At 36.0% G+C, this 21,270-nt stretch overlaps 2 protein-coding genes across 2 annotated transcripts; one reads left to right on the top strand and one right to left on the bottom strand.

The window, feature by feature from the left end:
• Positions 1-10,009: 10,009 nt before the first annotated feature.
• On the top strand, positions 10,010-11,886 carry TRX1 (thioredoxin H-type 1). The gene is made up of 3 exons (XM_011084860.3): positions 10,010-10,179; positions 11,138-11,260; positions 11,597-11,886. Exons 1-3 carry the CDS (start codon positions 10,084-10,086, stop codon positions 11,738-11,740), a joined length of 363 nt encoding a protein of 120 aa, XP_011083162.1. The 5' UTR covers positions 10,010-10,083; the 3' UTR covers positions 11,741-11,886.
• A 704-nt stretch (positions 11,887-12,590) lies between these two features.
• On the bottom strand, positions 12,591-19,269 carry BGAL3 (beta-galactosidase 3). Its single transcript, XM_011084861.3, has 19 exons — positions 18,600-19,269; positions 18,401-18,496; positions 18,171-18,283; positions 17,831-17,897; positions 17,561-17,653; positions 17,295-17,438; positions 16,964-17,052; positions 16,756-16,861; positions 16,552-16,639; positions 16,302-16,420; positions 16,066-16,230; positions 15,791-15,969; positions 14,991-15,100; positions 14,779-14,888; positions 14,541-14,651; positions 14,348-14,461; positions 13,832-14,034; positions 13,054-13,390; positions 12,591-12,962 (listed from the first exon to the last, which is right to left on the bottom strand). The coding sequence occupies exons 1-19, from the start codon at positions 18,771-18,773 to the stop codon at positions 12,843-12,845; spliced, it is 2,538 nt and encodes an 845-aa protein (XP_011083163.1). The 5' UTR covers positions 18,774-19,269; the 3' UTR covers positions 12,591-12,842.
• Positions 19,270-21,270: the final 2,001 nt, after the last annotated feature.

Genomic DNA, 21,270 nt, shown 5'->3' with positions numbered 1-21,270 from the left:
AAACACTGTGAATGTAGAACATAGAAGATAATTTATTAGTTACCATAATTATAGGGTATCAAGCTTCTCTTTTTTAAGCCAAATGAAAATATATTTATTTAGAAAATATTATATTTCTATAATTTTAAGAGAAAATTTAAACAATACTTTATAATCATAAATATATAGTATCTTTCTTCAAATTATTATTATTAAAACATAAATTTTTTTAGTCAATTTTTTTAAATTGCATGGTACTATTAAAAATAACACTCGACTGATTAATAAAATATTAAACATAATAAAACCCATTGAGAACCCATTAGAAGCTAATGAGAGATATGATCTAGTTGGAGTTAATTAAACACACAACTCACGTTGAACTCATGATTACAGTTATATTTTTCATCAATTGATTGATATTATTAGAAATAATATTCGATTAACTAATGAAAACTTAAACATAGCAAAACCCATTTAGGACCCATACAAAACCCATAGCAAAGTTAATTTACTTCAAACTTAGCCCACATTCTACCGCCCATTTCATGAATTGTCCAGAGATATCTAGTTTATCCAAAGTCTGCTTTAATGGTAAGTTTGTATGCACCCCTATAGGGTGTGAAAGAAAATAGGGGTGCGGTCTTCTAACTGTGATTACCAATGCCAGAGCCATTTTCTTGATAGGAGTTTAATACCCTTCGCTCCATTGAGTACTTTACTGACATAATAAATAGGCATTTATTTTTTATTATCCTCACGAATGAGGACAGAACTGACCGCCTGAGGAGTAGCAGAGAGATACAGATAGAGGGTGTTACTTGGGAATGGTTTTACCAATAGGGGGAGCCCCACCAGATACTCTTTAAGTTTTTCAAAGGCTTGTTTGCACGTAGTGTATCCCACTCAAAATTATTTTCCTTCCTTAGCACTTTGAAGAAAGGTAAACTCTTCTCTGTTGCTTTGGAGATAAAGCGACTAACTGTTGTTATCCTTCCGGTCAATCTCTATACTTCATTAACATTAGTTGGTGCCTTCATGTCCAAGGCAGCTTTAATTTTGAGGGGGTTGGCCTCAATTTCTCTCTGAGTTACCATGAATCCTAGGAAATGTCCTCCCCGTACTTCCAACACACATTTTCCTAGATTAAGCTTGAGCAGGTAATTTCTCATGACGAAAAATGTCTCCTCCAGGTCTGCAATGTGGTCTTTAGCCTCTTTACTCTTTACCAACATATCGTTCACATACACTTCAATATTTCTTCCCAATTGTGGACGAAATATCTTATCTACAAAATGTTGGTAGGTGGTTCATGCATTTTTTAATTTGAAAGGCATGGCTACGTAACAAAACATGCCAGCAGAGGTGATGAAACTAACTCTCTTACAATCTTCAGGGGCTAGCATAATTTTGTGGTATCCTTATGATACATCCATCATGCTTAACAGCTCATAACCAGACGTGGAATCAACTGGTTGATCTTTTCGAGGTAAGGGATAAAAATTCTTAGGACATGCTTTGTTGAGGTCCTTGAAGTCAATGCACATTCTCCACTTCCTTTTGGGTTTAGGTACCAGGACCACATTGGACAACCATTCAGAGAACTGTATTTTCCTGATGTGTCATCCCGCCATCAACTTATCTACTTCAGCTTGAATTATCTTATTCTTTTCAGGTCGAAAGTGTCTTTTCATTTACTTTAGTGGTTTGATATTGGGATCAATGTTGAGGTGGCGAGTAATAATGCTTGGTTCAATCCCTTCCAAGTCCTATGGATCCAAGCGAAAATATCTATATTGTGCTGCAGGCATTGGATTACTTCTCCCCAAACTGTGGCCTCCATTTGGGACCAATCCGAGTAATTTTCTCTCGATTTCTAGGTATGAGTTCAATACTCAACAATATTTCAGCTAGTTGAACTTTGGCGGGTGCCTCCTTACCTTACTTGGCCTCTTCCACCAGTTCGGTATCCTTTCTGCGTTTCTCAAGGGTACCTCCTTGGACTCTTCATCTATGCTCCTCTTCTGCCCTTACGCACAGTCTTTACATAACATTTGCGTTATTGGAGGGGATCCCCTTGCACTTCTCCTATGCCACCAGGGGCAGAGAACGTATGACAAGTGGAGGTTATAGCTTGGAAAGCAATGAGGGTGGGTCTCCCCAAGATAACATGTACGTAGAGGGTATGTCCACCACCAGAAATTTTAGTAGACATGTTTTTTTTCTGTGGACCTAGTTTCCAAAGTTAAAGGGAGTGAGATCATGCCTCGTGGATGAACTACCTCTCCTGCGAAGCCGTATAGAGATGTATTTGCTCTTTCTAGGGGGATATCCCCCAACTACATCTAATCATAGACTTCCCGAAATAATGTCTGTTGAATTCCCCAAATCTATGAAAATTCGTCCTACTTGTTGGCTAATAATGTTGTGATGACCAAAGAATCATCCTGAGAAGTTTTAGGTCTTCATCGTTCTACTTGTTCGAACTGGATGAGATGGGGTGTCCTCCATCGCCTCCACATCCAGTACCTCCTTCATCGTTATGTCATATGTTTCTCTCACTTGCGTCTTTCTAGCATGATGAGAATCGCCTCCAATGGTTCTTTCTGCTATCATTCATATGACTCCTTTATGGGGGAGGGGGTCGTTGATCTCGGCCCTACCTCCGGACACAACCTTATGCCTTTCCTCTGAGAAAAATTCCGGACTAGAAGCTTTTGGTTCCCTTGGTTTATTAGCATCTTACTTTTGATAGGATCTTGTCCCTGAGCCTTCTCCCACCACACGTATTCCTGAAAATATCCATTTTAGATAAGTTTTTCAATCTCATTCTTTAAGTGCTGATATTCTTCGGTGGTATGATCATAATCATTTTAAAAACAACAAAATATGTCAGATTTGGAGTGGTGAGGGCCATCCCTCGACAACTTAGGATGAGCTAGCAGACCCTTGCCTTCTACAACCATAAGAGCTTGAGTAATGGGCACATCAATGGGGTGTATATTGCATTCACTCTCTGAAAAAGTGGTTTCTTGTCTCGAAAACTAGTTCGAGGTTTCTTGGAAGGGCATCCTCCTTCATTTCCTTCGTTTTCTCTCCATGAAATTCTTTTTTGGCGACTTGTACATCCTCCATATTGATGTATTTTGCAACAGGAGCTAGGAGGGCATCAAAGTTGGAGATGCGTTTCTTAGCTAAAGACTTAAAGAAGTCTTCGTCCAAGAGCCATTGAGAAAAAGCATTGGTTTTCACTTCTTGGGTAGCTAGGGCACCTCTAGTGTTGTTTGAATCTCTGTAAGTACTCCTTCAAAGGTTCATTTTTCTTCTGTCACAGGGCAGAAAAGCTAAGTTTTATCTTTCGAGTACTAGCAAATTGGTGCAAAAAGAGGGATCAAAACTCCTGAAAACTTCCTATCGCTCCCACGGGCAATTGGTTGAACCATTGTTGAGCCAACCTAACGAATATGGTGATAAAGATACGACATTTGATCCCATCCGTATACCTATGTAAGAGGGTTGCATTCTCAAAATGTGAGAGATGCTCTTATGGGTTAGGTGTACCATTGTACTAAGCAATGGCTGGGGTGCGTCAATTTGCTGGGAGTTTATCTGCTATTATTGCCTCTATGAAGGGGACACCGTACTGCTCCTTTGCAAGGGCCTCGATAATTTGGGACTGGCGTCTTAGAGGATCTTTTGCAGGCACTCCAGATGCGCAAGCCATTGTGGAGAAAACTCCTGCTAGGCTGATGGGGGAGTCCCCTATCCTCCTGTCGTTGGGAACGCAGAGGGAGGGTGTCTCCTCTGACGTATTCCTGTAGGGCGTCCACAACAGATGGGATGACTGTGCGAGCGGGGACCAGTACTGCCACCTGTTCTCAGATGGCCATCAAAATCATCTGTTGGATGGCCCCCAGGAGGGCTGGGGACAACTCTCCTGAGGAAGTACCCAAGGAGGTACTTGGTCTAGAGGGATCGGCCACAGGATCTGCAAGCTTTAGAAGTGGTACTAGTACCAAGGATGCTAGGATCGCACTCCATAGATGGGGGCTAAGGACGCTTCTGCAACAACTTGCAAAGCCTGGGCATTACCAGGTGACTCCACAACTTTCTGCTTGCTTGCGACATTGCTAAGAATCTTCATTGTTATCTCACGTCTTCAACTCTATGTTACCCACAAATAACGCCAATTGAAAAATGGTATTTGAGAAGCCCAGAAAGTCCCCCACCTGGGGAACAAACCTGTATTTATAGAGGAGTGTCCCCCTGCCATGGGTTCTGCACGTTTCCTTCATCTTCAAAAAGAAGGGGATAAGGGCCATTTGGACAAGCCGTGATCCGCCTTTATTTCTTGTTAGGTGTGTTTTCATCTTCGAGTTGGGAGAGACCCTTAATCAATGAGGATTTTTAGTCGCTAGTGAGTCCTAACCGCCAAGGAGTCCAAGACTTTAGGGAAAACTCCCTGGAACCATGTCCTCCAAGCTGGTGAAGAGGTACACTTAGTTAACCAGGTATATGCTACGTGAGGGTGGCTAAGTGTAGGCCTTATGCCAGTCATTTTCTATTGGCCATGCTCCTGGGCTACCTCCATGGATACCATGGGCCCTTACCCTCCTCCATTGTTTGTGGGGTTATTGGGTTGTTGGGTGTCCTTTGGACTCTCTATTCGTGGGTTGGATCTCTTGTGGATCATAAGCATCAAAACCATGATCTAGTGCTCCTAGGTGAGTCTGGTGTAGTGGTAATCATTGAGACATGCAATCTTGTGTGCAAATAATAAATAATATTTAACGCTTTAAAATATATATTATAAATAAAACAAATATTTTAATTAGATAACTAAATTAAATATAAAATTTAAAAGTCAAATAAATAAATTATCTTATGCATTTTTAAAATCGTAAAACATTAATACGTCAATGTTAAAATTATCATTTTATATATTTATATATATATATAATATCTCTTTTCTTTATAATAGTATAGATATACTTACCAGCTAGAGTGTTTGCAAATCTAAATCTAAAATCACTTTATGTCACGATCTTGGATATTTTGGGCAACCTAATTGATGTGTGTGATTTTAGCACGAGTCCAAAGTTATTGGATGTCGATATTGAATTTGGGCTAATTGAGTGAAAGCTCTTAAGAAAGAGGACCGGCAAAATAAAACATGCTTAAGTTAGTTCTGGATTTAAGAATAGATGAATATAATAATGAATTATGATGAGAAATTATGATAAAAGTGAGAATTGCGTATGTAAGAGCATGGAATTAGAGTAGTAGAGTAGCAGTAAGAGGAGTTCTCGAGTGTGGAAGGGGACTGGAGCAAAGTTATTGTGTCTCCTAGGAGGAGGGCTTATTAGAGAGGAGACCCTTCTTAGAGAAAGACCTAGGAATTTCATCGGAGAAAGAATAAGGTGTCCGTTGGAAGCAAGGCTTAGATGCCTCTGTGGAGGAGAACTTAGGTGCCTACACGGGGCAAAGCTTACGAGTCCCTCAAAAAAAGACCTAAGTGCCTGCCTGAAGGAGAGCTTGGGGAGCCTCCATGGAGGAGGCATTTGTACTTGTGTGGAAGACAGGGCTTTTGTGCCTGTGTAGAAGATAGGGCTTTTTATGATAGTGATATCTTTTTTGTAAAATCTCTACAAGCAAACATATGTTAACATATTGAAAATGGGAAAATAAATCTTCAAAATTATCAAAATAAAAGTATTCCTTGAGGGAAGTAGGTATGTAAAGATTTATTTGTTGAGGGGGATGCCCCCTTGGTGTAGGATTTTTCTTTAGGGGGATACCTGCCACGGGGCAGGGCTTATTCTTAAAAGGATACCCGCATGCTCTTCTAGGGGGCGTCCTACACATTAAAAATTGAATTAGTGGAACATTAGAACCAAATAATAATGATGATGGAACCAATGAAGTTGGGCCTTGAACAGAGTTAGTAATCAATCGTAGGAGATCCTCTAGCGTGAGGGGACCGTTCTTTCAGGGGAATCCTCCAAGGAGGTGTGGACTCCTCCCATTGATCTCACGTCTTAGATTTGTGTTTCCCACAGATAGCGTCAATTGATGCGTATGATTTTAGCATAGGTACAAAGTTCTTGGATGTCGATATTGGATTTGGTTGAGTAAAAGCTCTTGAGAAAGAGGACCTGCAAAACAAAATGTTAGCACTTTGTTGCTTAAGTTAGTTCCGAATTTAAGAATAGATGAATATAAGAATGAATTATGATGATAAATTATGATGAGAAATTATGATAAAAGTGAGAATTCCATATCTAAGAGCATGGAATTAGAGTAGTAGAGCAGCAGTAAGAGGAGTTCTCGAGTGTGGAAGGGGACTATCTGTTGAGGGATACCCTCCCTATTTATAGAGGATGAGTCCCTCTATAACAGGAGTTTCGGTAGAGCGGATCCGCATGCCTAGCGGGGAAGGCGGGATTCAAGAGGAATGCGGTTGCACCTTATCCGTTCCTTAATCAGGAAGTCTTTGGATGGAGGAGGACTCCTTCTTTATGCAAACTCCTACCTGGTGGAAAATCCTCTTAGGTTGAAGAGTCCAACCTCTTGAGGGCACCTTCCTCCATTCGGACTGGCCTTAGAAAGATGCAACAGGCCTTCGTGTTAGACCTACTTCTTTGGCCAAGCTTGCATGTTTCATCCTTGGACGGATTCTGGGGTGGGGGGCTCCTCCTTGGGGCGAGCCTCCCTCATGGGCCGATCTTGAGGAAACAAGCCTCTTTTCCTTTGCCAATCTGTTTTCTAGGGGGCACCCTCCAAGGCCACCCGCTTGTCTACTTTCTAGGAGGCACCTATCAAGGTCGCCCGCCTATCTAGTTTTTAGGGGGCACATGCCAAGGCCACGGCTTGTCCACGGCACCTGTCAAGGCCTTCTATCGAGTTTTTTTTTTGGGGCCTCTCATGACTTGGGCTCCTAGGATGTCACGGGCCTCTCATTTCTTTCTTCTTTTTAGATTGTTTGGACCTCTTTAGGTCAACCTATTTGTATGCACATCACTAATATATAAGTGCATTTGGATTGTTTGAATGGATTAATTTCTATATTGGAATAAAATAAAATTTGATATTTTTGGACAATCATAATTTTATAATAATAAAAAGATCAAGAGATAATTAAGTTAATAATAAGTCAATCGTGAGTAGATATATTTTTTTTTATTTTTTATTAATAACAACAAATTTGATAAATTTTGACCAACGAAATGACTTATTTGTTAACGAAAGCAAATTTTAGAGGTGCTAGATGTAATTTTTTAAACTATAAGGGGTCCATGTGTAATTATACCAAACTTTACAAGAGCGGAGTGTAATTAGTCCAAAGATCAATTCCTAAAAAATTAATTAAAAACTTATTTACTCTATAATTAATATGTTGAGCAAAATACACTTTGCCTTCCTAAACTATTTTTGTTGTAACATTTACCCCCTTAAACTAACAAATATAACACTTATCCCCTAAAATTAAATTTTTGGACAATATTTTCCTTATATTATATTATATATTTATATATATTTAGTTCAAAGAATTTCTTTTTTTAAAAATTTTGCATTTTAAGTTTAATTAAAAAAATTTAATCATAAAAAGTATCTTTTAATTATAATAAAGTAAATTATAATTACTAAAGTTAAATAGTTTGAATTTTATTATATTTTATAGACTCAAAGTTAAGTAATGAATGAACACAATAAATACACAAAAAAAAAAAATCATGAGAAGTTTTTATTAATTTGATAATAAATTTATTAACTATTTATTTTTCAGATAAAATGAGTAATCATATATCAATTTTTAATATATTTTCTTTAAAAAATATGATAAAATACTTTTTCTAAAAATATTTAACTTTTGTTAAACATATATATATATATATATATATATACTTTTCAATTTCTTTTAAAAAACACTTATTAAAAACAGTTTTAATTTAAATTTTTCACTTATTAAAAACACTTAATTTGAAAATAATTTGATTATAATTTAACGTACAAAATACTAAAATATATTAAAAATAATATAATTATTTAAAATATGAGAGTCATTTTTATCCAATCAAAAGAATAAGTGTTACGTTTATTAATTCAAGAAAGTAAATATTATATCAAAAATAATTTAGCGGGCAAAGTGTATTTTATCCTTAATTATTTAAATATCGATCCGAATTCAACCTCATTTAATTCTATATAAATCGAGTTTAAAAATATTAAATACTGCTATCATATGGACCCCACTACTGATACGGTATAATTTATATACTTAGACGTTCAGTTCATATACGAAAAATTAATGTGAGAGCATATTCGTTAAAGATCAAAATTACATTATTTATTTAAGGATTAAATACATTTTGCATCCATTTAAATTAAAAAAAATCTTTTATTTATTCCCTATATTTGGATAATCTTTTAAATTAAATAAAAATTAACAAAAATATTCTTGAATATTAATAATATGATATATTCACATTAATACCCTCGATTATTATATACATCAATCAATTTGAAAAGTTTATTCAACTACGATATTTATAAATTAATACTAGATTTATATAAATAAATAGTGGAACTGATAATTAGCAAAAGTTTATAAATTCACTAATTTTAAATTGACGAATAAGATGCATTTTTGCATCAGGCTCTATCCAAATTCAAAAAAATTATTACAATATATATATGTTGAAGTCTGGATCTAATGTAAAAATATTATGTACGAATATGAGTCGTAACTATCAAAATGTGTCTGGATCTAGAGATTGCACACTAATTGACAGGCCTAACGTGTTCGACCCAAGTTTAGGTCGAGGGGTAAAATTGAAGTACTACATGAAAAGACAAAAAAGAATAAAATAAAATAAAAACCCTCAAATTACCTCAGTTGACATTCGGGTGCCAAAACAGTATGTTCGACAACCGCTTCTAATATCTTTTTTATTAAAATTGTATCTCGCGTAATACACAAATAGGAGTCTGAAAATTTATTTTAATTTAAAAGTACTAATATTGATCTTATCGATATGTGACTAAACCAGTATTAATTTATTAATATCATAAATGAAGAAATATTGAAGTCAAATGGGCATTAAAGTGAATATATCATATTATTAATAATTAAAGGTACTTTGGCTATTTTCGTTTAATTTAAAGGATTATCACAAAATAAGGGGGTAATTAAAGGTTTCTTTAGTTTAGGGGGTAATTAATGAGTACTTTAGACGTGAAGAATGTATTTAACCCTTCAGGGAAAAGTATTATTTTAGTCCGCTAAGTATGCCTAATTTTAATTTTAATCCGATAACTATGTCCATTTTTGTTTAGATCCAGTAACTTACGAAATTATTTACTTTTAGTCCTTTGACAGATTTTCGGACAATTTTACCCTTATGCAACTTTTGAAAGGCAGTTTTAGTCCATATGCACTCATAGGGGTATTGTCCGAAAATCTGACAGATGACTAAAAGTAAGCAATTTCGTAAGCTACTGGATCTAAACAAAAATGAACATAGTTATCGGACTAAAATTAAAATTAGGTATACTTAACAGACTAAAATAATACTTTTCCCAACCCTTTATTTAACAAAAAAGGAAAATTTTTCATAAATTGAATTTTGTGATGCAACTCAATAATAATAAGAATAATTTACAACGGGTTCTCATAGGTTCGTCATAATTATAAATATTTTTTTATTATTTAAAAATTATAGATATTTTTTAAAATTAATAATCTTTTGACAAATGCCATATCATGGCAGCTCATTATAGGGTATGTATTGTAATTATAGCAAATTTTAGAGGAGTAATTTATGATTTACCCTAATAATATTAATAGAATACTTTATAAACTACCAAACACACCTTAATTCAATTATTCTCATAAGATAATAATAGTAATAATATAATTGAAGAAATTTAAAAGGGCAATAAAGTAAAATTAGAATCCATACATACATAGTTGTACAGCTGGCACATACAATACATACATATATATATATATATATGCACACGCGCACAACAAATCCTTAACTGTTTTCTTGTGTGGTAAGTTTTCATATCAAATTTTGATACAGAGAGAGAGAGAGAGAAGAAATGGCGACGTCGGACTCTGAAGGACAAGTGATTGGTTGCCACACCGTTGAAGCCTGGAGCGAGCAGCTTCAGAAGGGAAATGATAGCAAGAAGCTGGTATTCTTTTTTTTAATGATTATTATTTTGGTGATTTTTTACCCCCGGATTCGTTTGCAAATGGTGGATCATGCTGCTTGATTTGATTTTCTCATCCAGCGATTTAAAAATTTTTTGCGTGATTTCTGAACAGAGCATCTGTTTGTTTCATTCTTTTGTTTATTTTATGTTCGAGATCTAAGTTTTAGTTTTATTTTACATATGATGTATATTGTTGTAAAGAAATAATCTCTGTATCGGATGTCATCAAAATATTTATTAACAATCGCCTTTTCTAGTCAATTCTCGGTTTGGGGATTTAAATAATCGCATCTGCATTATCGACACATAAAATTCTATTTATAATTTTTTCTGCACGTTTTAGATGTAGGTGGAATATTCGGATAAATCAGTGACAGATTTGATTTCACATAGTGGTAGTTCTTTATAATGACATACTCATTTGAATCATCTTAGTAATTCTCATGAGGAAATGATTTGTAATATTTAATTGTTTGAGTGCTACGCACACACAATGATTTTTCCCAAACTCTGTCTGTGCTTTATCACTCCCAATTCTTTGTATTGTAACATTTTCTTAGTTAATTTGCTTGTTTTTTCAGTGCACTGGGTCGTAATCAGTGATCTATGGCTTTATCCCATTTTCATATTTTGGAAACTGTGATCTGCTATTATTGCTTTGAATTAGCGGTTTTCTGAATGCCCTTCAAGTGCATGAATTTTGTTTCAGTTGTTTTCATCTGGTTCATGATACATAACGACTAATTTCATGTAATAACAAGGTGATTTCTACACGTGATATATATAAATATGTGCGTGCGGGGTTTATCACTAAGGTTTTACCCAAATATATTCGAACTTGCGTCTTTGCCATGGTGTGAGGTTATTGTTGTGCTTCAAATTCTTTGAGAAATGAAAAGGATCCCGGTGTTCACTCTTTTGTCTCTGCTTAATGCAGATAGTTGTGGATTTCACTGCTTCCTGGTGCGGACCCTGTCGTTTCATTGCTCCATTTTTCGCCGAGTTGGCTAAGAAATTGCCTAACGTGACATTCTTGAAGGTGGACGTGGATGAGTTGAAGGTAAAGTGAAAATGAATAACAGCATGAGTTCAGTAGTAGGAATCTAAATTTTTACCCTGAGGAGGTTTTTTCTTTAAAGAAAAAATTATACTAGTACATCCCGAGATTTGGACATATTACCGCAAAAGGTTTCTTGATCTTAAAAAAGATCGAGGGTTTTTTCAATATTATGTCTAAACCTTTGGTGGAGGTTTCTGCAATTCTACATTGTTTAGATGTGTTGGGTATGATTTAACATGGAAAGTTCTTTTCACAATCCATGGAGATACTTATACCCTCTAAAAATTTCCACAATCCATGGAGATACTTATACCCTCTAAAAATTTCCTTTTGCAGACGGTTGCTAGTGACTGGGCAGTGGAGGCAATGCCAACCTTCATTTTCCTCAAAGAAGGGAAAATCTTGGACAGGGTTGTTGGAGCGAAGAAAGAAGAGCTGCAGCAGACTCTTGCTAAGCACATGGGCTCAGTTACTGCCTAGAAATATCTTATGTCAAAGAGATTATAGTCCTTAATATGCTATTATTTAGTGGGCTCAGTTAGACCAAAGTATTTATTATACCTCTTGCCCCACCAACTACATGTTGACTATTAATTTCATAAATAAAATGCTTACTTTGGTGGCTATGCATCCTATTTTATTGTACTTGCCTTTTACATTTGTCAGAATTGCAGATATCTCAAGAGAAAAACACAAAACTAACATTTATGTGGTTCAGCAATATATTCACGGGGATAACCTTCACTCTGAATTAATAATAAAAAATGGAGAAAATCTCTTTAAAATCAAATCATATAAATATCACAATAATCAGATAGATGTTTTTGTAATTATTTTGTAATTTTATAATTATTTGGAGAATCTTGTAATTTTATAATTATTGCATTTATGTGGTTACAGGTTTAATCTCAAATTTACAGTGTCTTTTACCTTTGTGTTCTCAAGGTAAAAAGCATAGGACCTGTGTCTTTGTCCTTAGGGTATCTGATACCTCTGATCCAACCATATAAAATTAGCAGTCCAGTGTTTAATGGAAATTAAATTACAGTGAGAATACACAGTTCATGTCTATGCTCACCAACAACACCAAAGAAGGCAAATAAAATTGAAGGGCAGGATTCCCACTAAGAACAATACATGTTTCCTTCTATAAAAAAGATACAAAAAATAATAATCATAAGCCGCTCAAATCTTCTATTGTAAATTGGTATTATATCTCATATTTCACTTCATACATACATGCCACGCATGTAAAATTCAATTCATCTGTAGTCAGAGTTCATGCACATAACATGTATATGTGAACTAAAATACCAAATGTACAAACCAATTTGCAATTAAAAAATCTAAACTGAAAAACAACTAAGGTTTAACATACATCATGAAACTTACATTTTGAAGTCCCATAATTCACAAAACTAATTAACCAATCTAATAATGCATTTAGACACTAGGTGAGTAAATCTACATGGAATTAAAGAACCAATGGTTGTGTGCATGAAAAATGGCTATATGACTATCTCTTCAGTGATACTTCCCTTCAGTCTCTCTCTTTCTTTGCTTACACTATTATGGCTATATATTAATCCAAAGGGGCACATATCGCTTCAACTGACAACCGCTTTGATATGTTGGGACACGGATCTCGCCCAAAGTTACGATTTGATATAGTAACTGAGCATCTCTGCTGCCCGATGCACTTCTGCAAGATTCAAAGAGGCCAAGGGGTTCAGACGTTCGACAATATTGTATTCCGATATAATCTTTTGTCTTTACAGGAAAACAGAAAGTACCTTTGCTAAGACAGTGTATGAGGTAGGAGCATGGCAAGTTCCTTGTTGAAAGCTCCCGCAGGTTCCTAGTGGAGTCCCGAAGCTAGCAAACTTGATGGAAGAAATGGACTGTCCGGGGCCACAATGAAGGTGAACTCTTGGCTTGCGAAACTCTTCCATTTTTCCATAGCTCTCCACCTGCCAGTTCTTGATATTCGGGTGATACTCAGCGACATCTGCACAAACGCTCGTCACTGATCTCTTCACGAGAATGATTCTCGTGGGATCGCCTCCGATTTCTTCAAAAAGTACCAAGAGATTCTGAGTTGGTTTTAACCAAGACCGTGGTAAATGGTACCTGCCAGCATTTCCTTCAGTCACTTCACCAAATTCTTCTGTTTCTTTGAGTTTTGGTGTCTTCTGTATTGATCCATAATACTATTACAAGTTCTTGGAGACTTAGAACTGGATTTTTGTTTGTCTTTCCATTCCCAAATACTACACAATTTTATTTTCCACTATTTGGTAACACACATCTCACTCTATATTTTTACTATTTTTCCAACATAAATATCACATATTCTTATTTCTACTACCTCCACCACTTCCATAAGTAGATTTCATGAAACCCAACTATTTTTAAAATACTTCAACTAAAACTATTGAACTGAAATATGATTTTGAATAATACATTTTCTTGTTCAGGGAAGTTTACGTGAGAATAAAATGAACTCTACGAATATTCCAAAATGATGATTGTAGAAATAAACAATGAAATAAAGTAAAAAACGTTTCTTACCATCTCTGAGTTGGTTGTCCACATCCGACTTGGCACTTTTGAGGCTTGAAAATCCCCGTGTAACTACAACCGCTGCAATCACCAGCAGCATATGCAGTCCAGTATCTTCCAAGACTCTGACCATTAACCCATAGTTGGCCTTTGCCCATGCTACTCATGTCCAAAGCCAGCGGTTCGTCTCCATCAGGTGCACTAAAATAAGCCTGCAAAATGTTGCAAAATAGTTTAGATCCATAATGCTCGTCTTGGTGTCATTCTTTTGCTGTCTGAGCGACAAGCTATTAGAAAAAATAACCTTCTTTGATAGCCAAAAGCCACGAATATTGGCCAGTGTTTTTGCAAGACACTTAGTTCAACACTAATACAAAATATTAAACCGAACATACTAAAAACTCTGAAGCATGTACACGTAAGTTTATCTTCCTCTGTCTATCTCTGGGAAACAAAGAAAACCACTTCAAAAAAAATAAAACCAAATAAAGCCCTACATATTGTTGAGTTCCTTGAGGATTGTACCTTATGCCATGCTAGCGGCTGCTGTTTTTGTGCAACAAGTGAACCCTTCGTCCAGTCAACTGAAGAAACACTGCTTGGAGAGACAAGATTCATGGCTTCTCCCTTAAGGCCAACCTGCTTAAGAGATATTAATGAGAATGTTTCTTAGACCAAAATATGCATTGGTGGGAAGTTGAGATGTCGGAGGTAAAACCTGGTATGTCCATTTTGCCCAAGACAAATCCCATTTTCCCTGATCAAGTCCCCGCAATGCAACTGGACCCAAGATGCCGGTGTTCCATGTCTCAAAGTGTCCGCCAATGTACTACAATAAAAAAGATGTTAAGTTAGAGAATTAACAAAATCTGTCCGAATAGAAACTAATGATGTTACTATGTGCATATGAAGTTAGAACTCGTGATGGAAGTATAGAGCGAGGACTTAGAACTAACTGGAAGTCCGACAGCCACACTCAGGAGACTAATCTTATTCGATCCAGAACGTAGATTAACTTTCCCTGTAAATGTAAATCTCCTCTTCTCCATCGTCCCAAAAGCAGAACCTGGACAAGACAATTAATTTGTACAAAGATTAGCTTAAGCATGAAGTAAGACAATATATTGTAAATATGGAAGTCATTGGAATGAATGCAGTGATTGTCTACCAGAAAGTTCTCCATTCACAAAGACATGCAAAGCGTGTCCACTTGACTGAACAATAAGAGTTGGGAGCTCCCCACCTCGCAAGAAAGACTCTGATGGACTAATGTCAACACTGCAAATCAAGAGAGAAAAACTCAACATTGTAACTGTGTCGGTGGGGTAAAAAAACTTGCATAAGTAGGAGATTTTCAATCATAAAGGCATTTTGAGATTATCTGAGTTTGATTGGATGGTGATTAAGCAAATACCACTAGCATGCTAGAAAAGGATTCTTTAGTTCTCAGTTATGCTCTGAACAATGCTTTAAGTAGTGATGGCAGTGGGATGGAGTTAACGGTACCAATCCGAATGGGCAGGGTCTTCAGCCTATAAGTCAGTTATGGGTTTTTGTGTTTGTAATAACTTTGGATCAGTCATGTTTGTCTTGTTCATTCCACCCTAAACCCGGTTAAGATGTCTATATGTATTTTTTAAAGTATAAAGTCTGTCCAATGGGTTGGCTAGCTCCAACTTGTAGGGTCAGGGTTTAGGGAGGGTCAGGTCTCAAGTTGAGTATGAGATGAGGTGGGACAGGTCGTCTTAGTTTCTCTCAAACCGACCCTGTTGCCATCCACAGCTTTAACCTCCTATGTGATGATTCTGGTTGAAGATCAACAGCAAATTGAAAAGCTATATATAAGAGGAAAAGCATCGACAAGATTGTGGACATAGGAAAAAGTGAGATATCTGGCACAGGATTAGAAACAAGGTAACACAGAATATGCATATTAAGTCAGTGACTCAGTCAGATATATCAGCTCACCTAGTTGTGTACCAAAGATAATCACTAGAATCTCTCGTGACATTTATCTGTTCCAAGAGACCGAGTGTAGAGAATGTTGAGCTGTCATCTGAAGAAGATAAATCTTCATTATATGTTTCCCATGAGAATATTTCAGTATCAGTAGGTCGCATTTCCATCTGCGACGTCTGACCTCCAACCTGTCGTTCAGACAAACATGTTATTTTACTCCGAATTCGCATATATTACAAGATTCGATGTAGTTGTTGATCCCGGATTTCTTTAAGACTACTTACTTTGGCTGTATTGAAGACTACATTCTTGCAGTCCGGAAGGATGCTTATAGACCAAGGAGGCAGGCTATAATGCATGTTATTGAACATGACTCCTGCTGTAGTGTTAGTATCATAATTTGAAAGAAATGCCGCACAATCTCCTGATTCTGAAGAGTACACGTAAGCCTGAAAAAATTTCAAATGTTCAGAGGACAGTTATTGAGAATCACGATGGCATAAGCAAATAGAGGGGAAACCTCTTGAAGGCTTCCTAATGAAGTCACGGTGGGATCTGCTGAAACCAGAGCTCTCTCGCATAGTTTAACAGCTTTATGAAGCTCTTTCATATGACCGTATTTAGGCTGTCGTATCAAACCTATCAAGTTAAAGAAGCAATTTTTCAATTGGGTTCAAGTTTAAACATCATTCACCGACGGCAAAACATGCATATATTCCGAGATATGATATTTGCAAGAGCAGAAAAGAGCTCCAGTGGATTTGTATTACCATATTCATCAACTGGAGCGTCATAATCATAACTTGTAGTGATGAAAGGGCCCCCAGCAGAACGGCCGAAGTTTGTGCCTCCATGATACTGTTCACATGGCGTAATGATCTCAGTTTTTGCAAAAAGCATGTCATTTTCCCCAGATAATTACGAAAATATAAGTATCGTAAAATTTTCATAAACCAGAAACCATGAAAACAAACCATGTAGTAGTTAACAAACGAGCCTCCCTTTTGTAGGAATCTAGCTACAGAAAATGCCAAATCCTCGACCGGCCTCTGGTGAACCGGACCACCAAATTCTGTAAACCTAGTTGTTGATTTAGGAGAAAAGATTATAAAAGGTATTTGTGCTGATGGGCTTCTACTAGTGTGAATGAACAAGATAAGAGCAAAAGAAAATAGCACTAACCAGCCAGTCCAAGCCTCAGTCCAGATCATCGGTTTGTAAGGTTTGTTTGGGGAGAAAGCATCACAATAGAAGCCGTTGCATGTGTTAATCTACCAATCATAGCAGCAAAGAGATATGAATGCTCAATATACACAGATTCAGAACTAAAATATATTCTTCAATTGCCAAGTTTCTACACGAGTAAAACAGCTATGATTGAGGAAATTCTCCCTTTTCACTATATTTCTTCCTACTAATGTTGCCAATGGAGGTCTAGCAAAAACTACAACGAGAATACTTGATGGAAATGATTGAATAAAAAAGCTGATTTATGCTTTAAGGATTTGCTCACCACAGGATCTGGGGCGTCGTCTTCCTTGCACATCACCCATGGAACCCCAGTATCTAGTCCAACAGCCATGTTTGCAGCCCAAGTCACATATTGACGGCCAGGAGCACCAAGTAAGTTTGCTTGTGGACCGTATTCATTCTCAATCTGTGCAACACACAAGCCAGGATTCAGTAATGCCATAGGGGAACCCTTAATTCTTGCCATAGCAAATAAGAGAATGGTAGAGTGATGAACAACAAACAGAAACGAATAGCTGAAAACTGCACCTGGGAAAGTATAATGGGGCCACCCTGAGATTCATACAGATTTTCGGTCTTCATCATATTGACAATTTTCTTGGTGAATCTTTTCATAGCCATCTGCCAAACCGCGAAATCATCAAAACATATTATGGTAATCATAAGCAATAGTGGAGAAGTAATTCAGCAGAACTAAAGGCTATTAACAATGATTTTGCCATTAACAACTACAAATCGTATCCCCTCAATACTGCGATACCCTCTCAAGAAGAAGCAGCAAAAGGTGGGAATTGTAACCTTGAACGGCTCATTATCTGTCCTGAAGCTAATCCCTGGTACAAATTTCAACCAAACAGGTAATCCCCTACACATGAAGCAGCCAAAGGAACAAAACAAGCTCAATGAAAGATAAACAATTAAGCAACTAAGACATGACACAAGAATGTAGAACTCTGTGACAGTGTATATCAGGTCACTCTTGGCTATCCCGGACGATCACATATCCATCATTTTCATGGAACCCATAAACGGTACTAATACACTGGTGCTGGGCAGTGATCAGCCCGGGATTCATCAAGAATTTTCTGTAAACTGTGTATGTTTTGGTACTGAGATGAGCATATAGCCTAAGTTTTACCCAAAGTTCCACTCTGCACAAACATAAGGTCCAATCCGGAGATGAGCATACAGCCCTGCTTTCTGAATTGTCTTCACAAACTTCACCAAATCGTATCTCCCTTCAAAATTATACTGAAACCCACAAACAACATTCAGAAAGATACAACCATTCAGCTCAATTTCAACAACCAAAAGAAAAACAGGCAAAAAACCAACAATTACAGAAAACAAATGAAGAGAAAGAAGTACGTTGCCAGGAGAGGGCTCATGAACATTCCAAAACACATAGGTGTCAATCACATCCAGACCTCCTTCTTTAGCCTTGTTTATCAGATCTTCCCACATCTAAACCACAAAACATCCATTAAAAGCTCCACACAAGAAAATTCATTCAACAAAGAAGTCGCATTGTATAAAATATATATATAAAGGATTTCAGCTTTAGTACCTCAGGAGTGCTTCTGGGGTAATGTATGGAACCAGAAATGAGAATTCTTCTTTGCCCATTGATGATTAGGGCCTTTCTGTCATAAGTGACACTACACTCCACCACCCCACATCCAAGAACCACCACCACCATGCACACCCAAAAACCCAACCTTGAAATTGAACTCATTTTCATGTTTCAGTCTCTAAATTAACAAGTTTGTAGCTTCTTCTCCTCTCCTCTTCTCTTCTTTTGTATGTATATTGCATCTACAGTTGTGCTAGTAGTGAATCATAAAGCAAGAATGTGTACTGTTGTGTGTGTTTGTGTGTGAAAAAGCTGCAGAAGTGTGCATTTCTTACTTTGGACAAAGGAAAGAAAGCAGCTGAGCTGACAAGAAAAATGTGAGTATGTGTGTATATATATACATATATATAGGTGTTGTATGTACAGGATTCACTGCTTGACTGTTTGAGCTCAACTCTCCAAAAAAGGCCAGATTGGAGAGAAGAAAGTTTCACTTTCTCTCTCTTTTCTTTTCTTAAACTTTTCAATCTGTGGTAGTGTAAGAAAATAATGTATTACTGTACTATAATGGAAGTAAAAAGAGAAAGTGGAAATGGAAGAAGGGTAAGAGACAGGACAGCGTGAATGAATCTAAGAAAGTACTATATTATAAGGTTTCTGAGGAACAGCTGCAGATCTCAAACACACACACACACATATATATATATATATATATATTCATATTTTTCTTTCCTGATGAACTATGGTATAACAGTAAAAGTGAAAAAGAGCAAAACGATGAAAGTAATAATTGAATTGTTATTATTTACCTTGACAAAAACTTGCAAACGTTTGTTTGCACAACAAGACAGTAAAAAAGGTGGTCTTTCCCATGATTAACTATCCGTTAGAAAACGGATAAATCTTAGAGTAATTATTTCATGCCATCAAACATTATCAAATAAATGAATCCTAATTCATGTTTACATTAATTTATTCGATAAATTACCACGAGCATTCTTGAAATTTATCATAATTATAAATACTTTATCATTATTTTTGTCATTAGTTTACCACAAAAAATAAATAAAAAACACTGATACATTGAGCTAATGATTAGACGATTATTAAGGTATTGATAACTTTTCAAATAATAAAAGAGTATTTATAATTATACAAAATATAAAAAAATTTGTTGTAATCTACCCTAATTTGTTTTGAAATAGGTAGTCTAGTAAATCCAGAAGTAGGTCCACTAATTTTTAAATAACCACCATAGAGGTCCCGCAAGCATAAAAACAACTTTGGGAAGGCTCTGTTGTTTAAGCTCTTAAGAAAAGTTAGATAGAAAGGGAATCAGATCAGGACAGTTTGAACCCCGATTTAGACCCTTCTGGACTGGGATAGGATGGTTACGATACTTCTTTTAGTGGGTTCGGGGCCAATAATTTATGACCCGGTCGGGTGGGGGGCGGGTCTCGGGTTTGGCAAGGCAGGGTTTTCTTAATTGGGCGGGTCTCCAATTCGGGCATAACCCCCCCTCCCCCAACCCTATTGTGTTGCCATCCTAAGTTAGGGGAATAAAAAGTAGGAATATTTACACTTTTCTTTTTAGATTGATATAATTACCCATAAAATTTTTGAAGTTTGGAAAATTATATTTAGTACTCCTAAAATTTGCTTTCATTTAACAAATAGGTTTATTCATTCATCAAAATTCACTAGATTTGTTGATACTAACAAAAAATTGAATGAAATTTTATAAATTCTCAATTGACTTATTGTAGATTAAATAAGTTTTTCTAACTAAACTACCCCTATAATGGTGAAGATATACCTCCTCACATGCATTAACGTGTGAAGATGTATAAGGTTAATTTGATTATGAAAAGATTTTGACCTAGAATAAATTTGGTAAATTTTTATTAATTGAGGAACTTATTTGCTAGACAAAGCAAACCTAAGAGGTGCTATATATAATTTTTCAAACCATGAGTGGTTTACGTATAATTACACCAAACTTAAGGGGAGGAGAGTGTAATTATCCCAACTAATGATACTTGAAGCATGTCGGGCATACACTTTCAAGTGTGGTCGAGTTGTACCATTTCACACGAACCACTAATGCAATCTTGACTATACCATTTTAGATCAGACTTAGGTCAATACAATCCGAATATTTTTATGTATGGATCCAAAGCCCATTGAGGTATAAAAGTTATAGCCATAGTTAAAATTTGAGGCATCTTGATCATTTCGGAATACCTAGATGGAGTCCTTGCGATCAATATGCGTGAATAATTTATAAGTATTTATATTTTCTCTACACACTATGAATTCAGTAGAACACTTATTCTTTAAACTAGCAGTCTGTCACACTCAATGATAAATTTGATAGTTGGTATCTTGTGAATAGGTTAATCTCTTGGTACTTTTATCAATAAATATTTTGTCACCTAAGTTGCATACTCTGGGGTTACATCTTCAATACATAGTAATTGCAGTCGGACATACTCGATACATGTACACAATTTACAAGAAAGTAATATTTATATATTTGATTGCAATAATGTATTTGTGATAGAAAAATAATATATATATATATAATATAATCAATAAATAAAATTAAACTAAAAATTAATGGAAGCTAGATTTTGGTAGTTATTATTTGCCAAGTCAAATTACA

This window comes from Sesamum indicum, linkage group LG6 (assembly GCF_026168435.1).
Source record: "Sesamum indicum cultivar Baizhima isolate 11 linkage group LG6, ASM2616843v1, whole genome shotgun sequence".
Classification (NCBI taxonomy): Eukaryota; Viridiplantae; Streptophyta; class Magnoliopsida; order Lamiales; family Pedaliaceae; genus Sesamum; species Sesamum indicum.
This window is presented reverse-complemented; position numbering and strand designations above follow the sequence as displayed.

What these genes read in the sequence shown, in the direction of transcription:
- TRX1 (XM_011084860.3), top strand. Translation starts at nt 10,084, where the DNA reads ATGGCGACGTCGGACTCTGAAGGACAAGTGATTGGTTGCCACACCGTT. An exon ending in GAAATGATAGCAAGAAGCTG is followed by an intron (nt 10,180 to 11,137) that starts GTATTCTTTTTT and finishes TGCTTAATGCAG; the next exon opens with ATAGTTGTGGATTTCACTGC. An exon ending in TGGACGTGGATGAGTTGAAG is followed by an intron (nt 11,261 to 11,596) that starts GTAAAGTGAAAA and finishes TTCCTTTTGCAG; the next exon opens with ACGGTTGCTAGTGACTGGGC.
- BGAL3 (XM_011084861.3), bottom strand. Translation starts at nt 18,773, where the DNA reads ATGAAAATGAGTTCAATTTCAAGGTTGGGTTTTTGGGTGTGCATGGTG. An exon ending in ATGAGCCCTCTCCTGGCAAC is followed by an intron (nt 18,284 to 18,400) that starts GTACTTCTTTCT and finishes TGTGGGTTTCAG; the next exon opens with TATAATTTTGAAGGGAGATA. An exon ending in AGCCGCTAGCATGGCATAAG is followed by an intron (nt 14,035 to 14,347) that starts GTACAATCCTCA and finishes AACATTTTGCAG; the next exon opens with GCTTATTTTAGTGCACCTGA.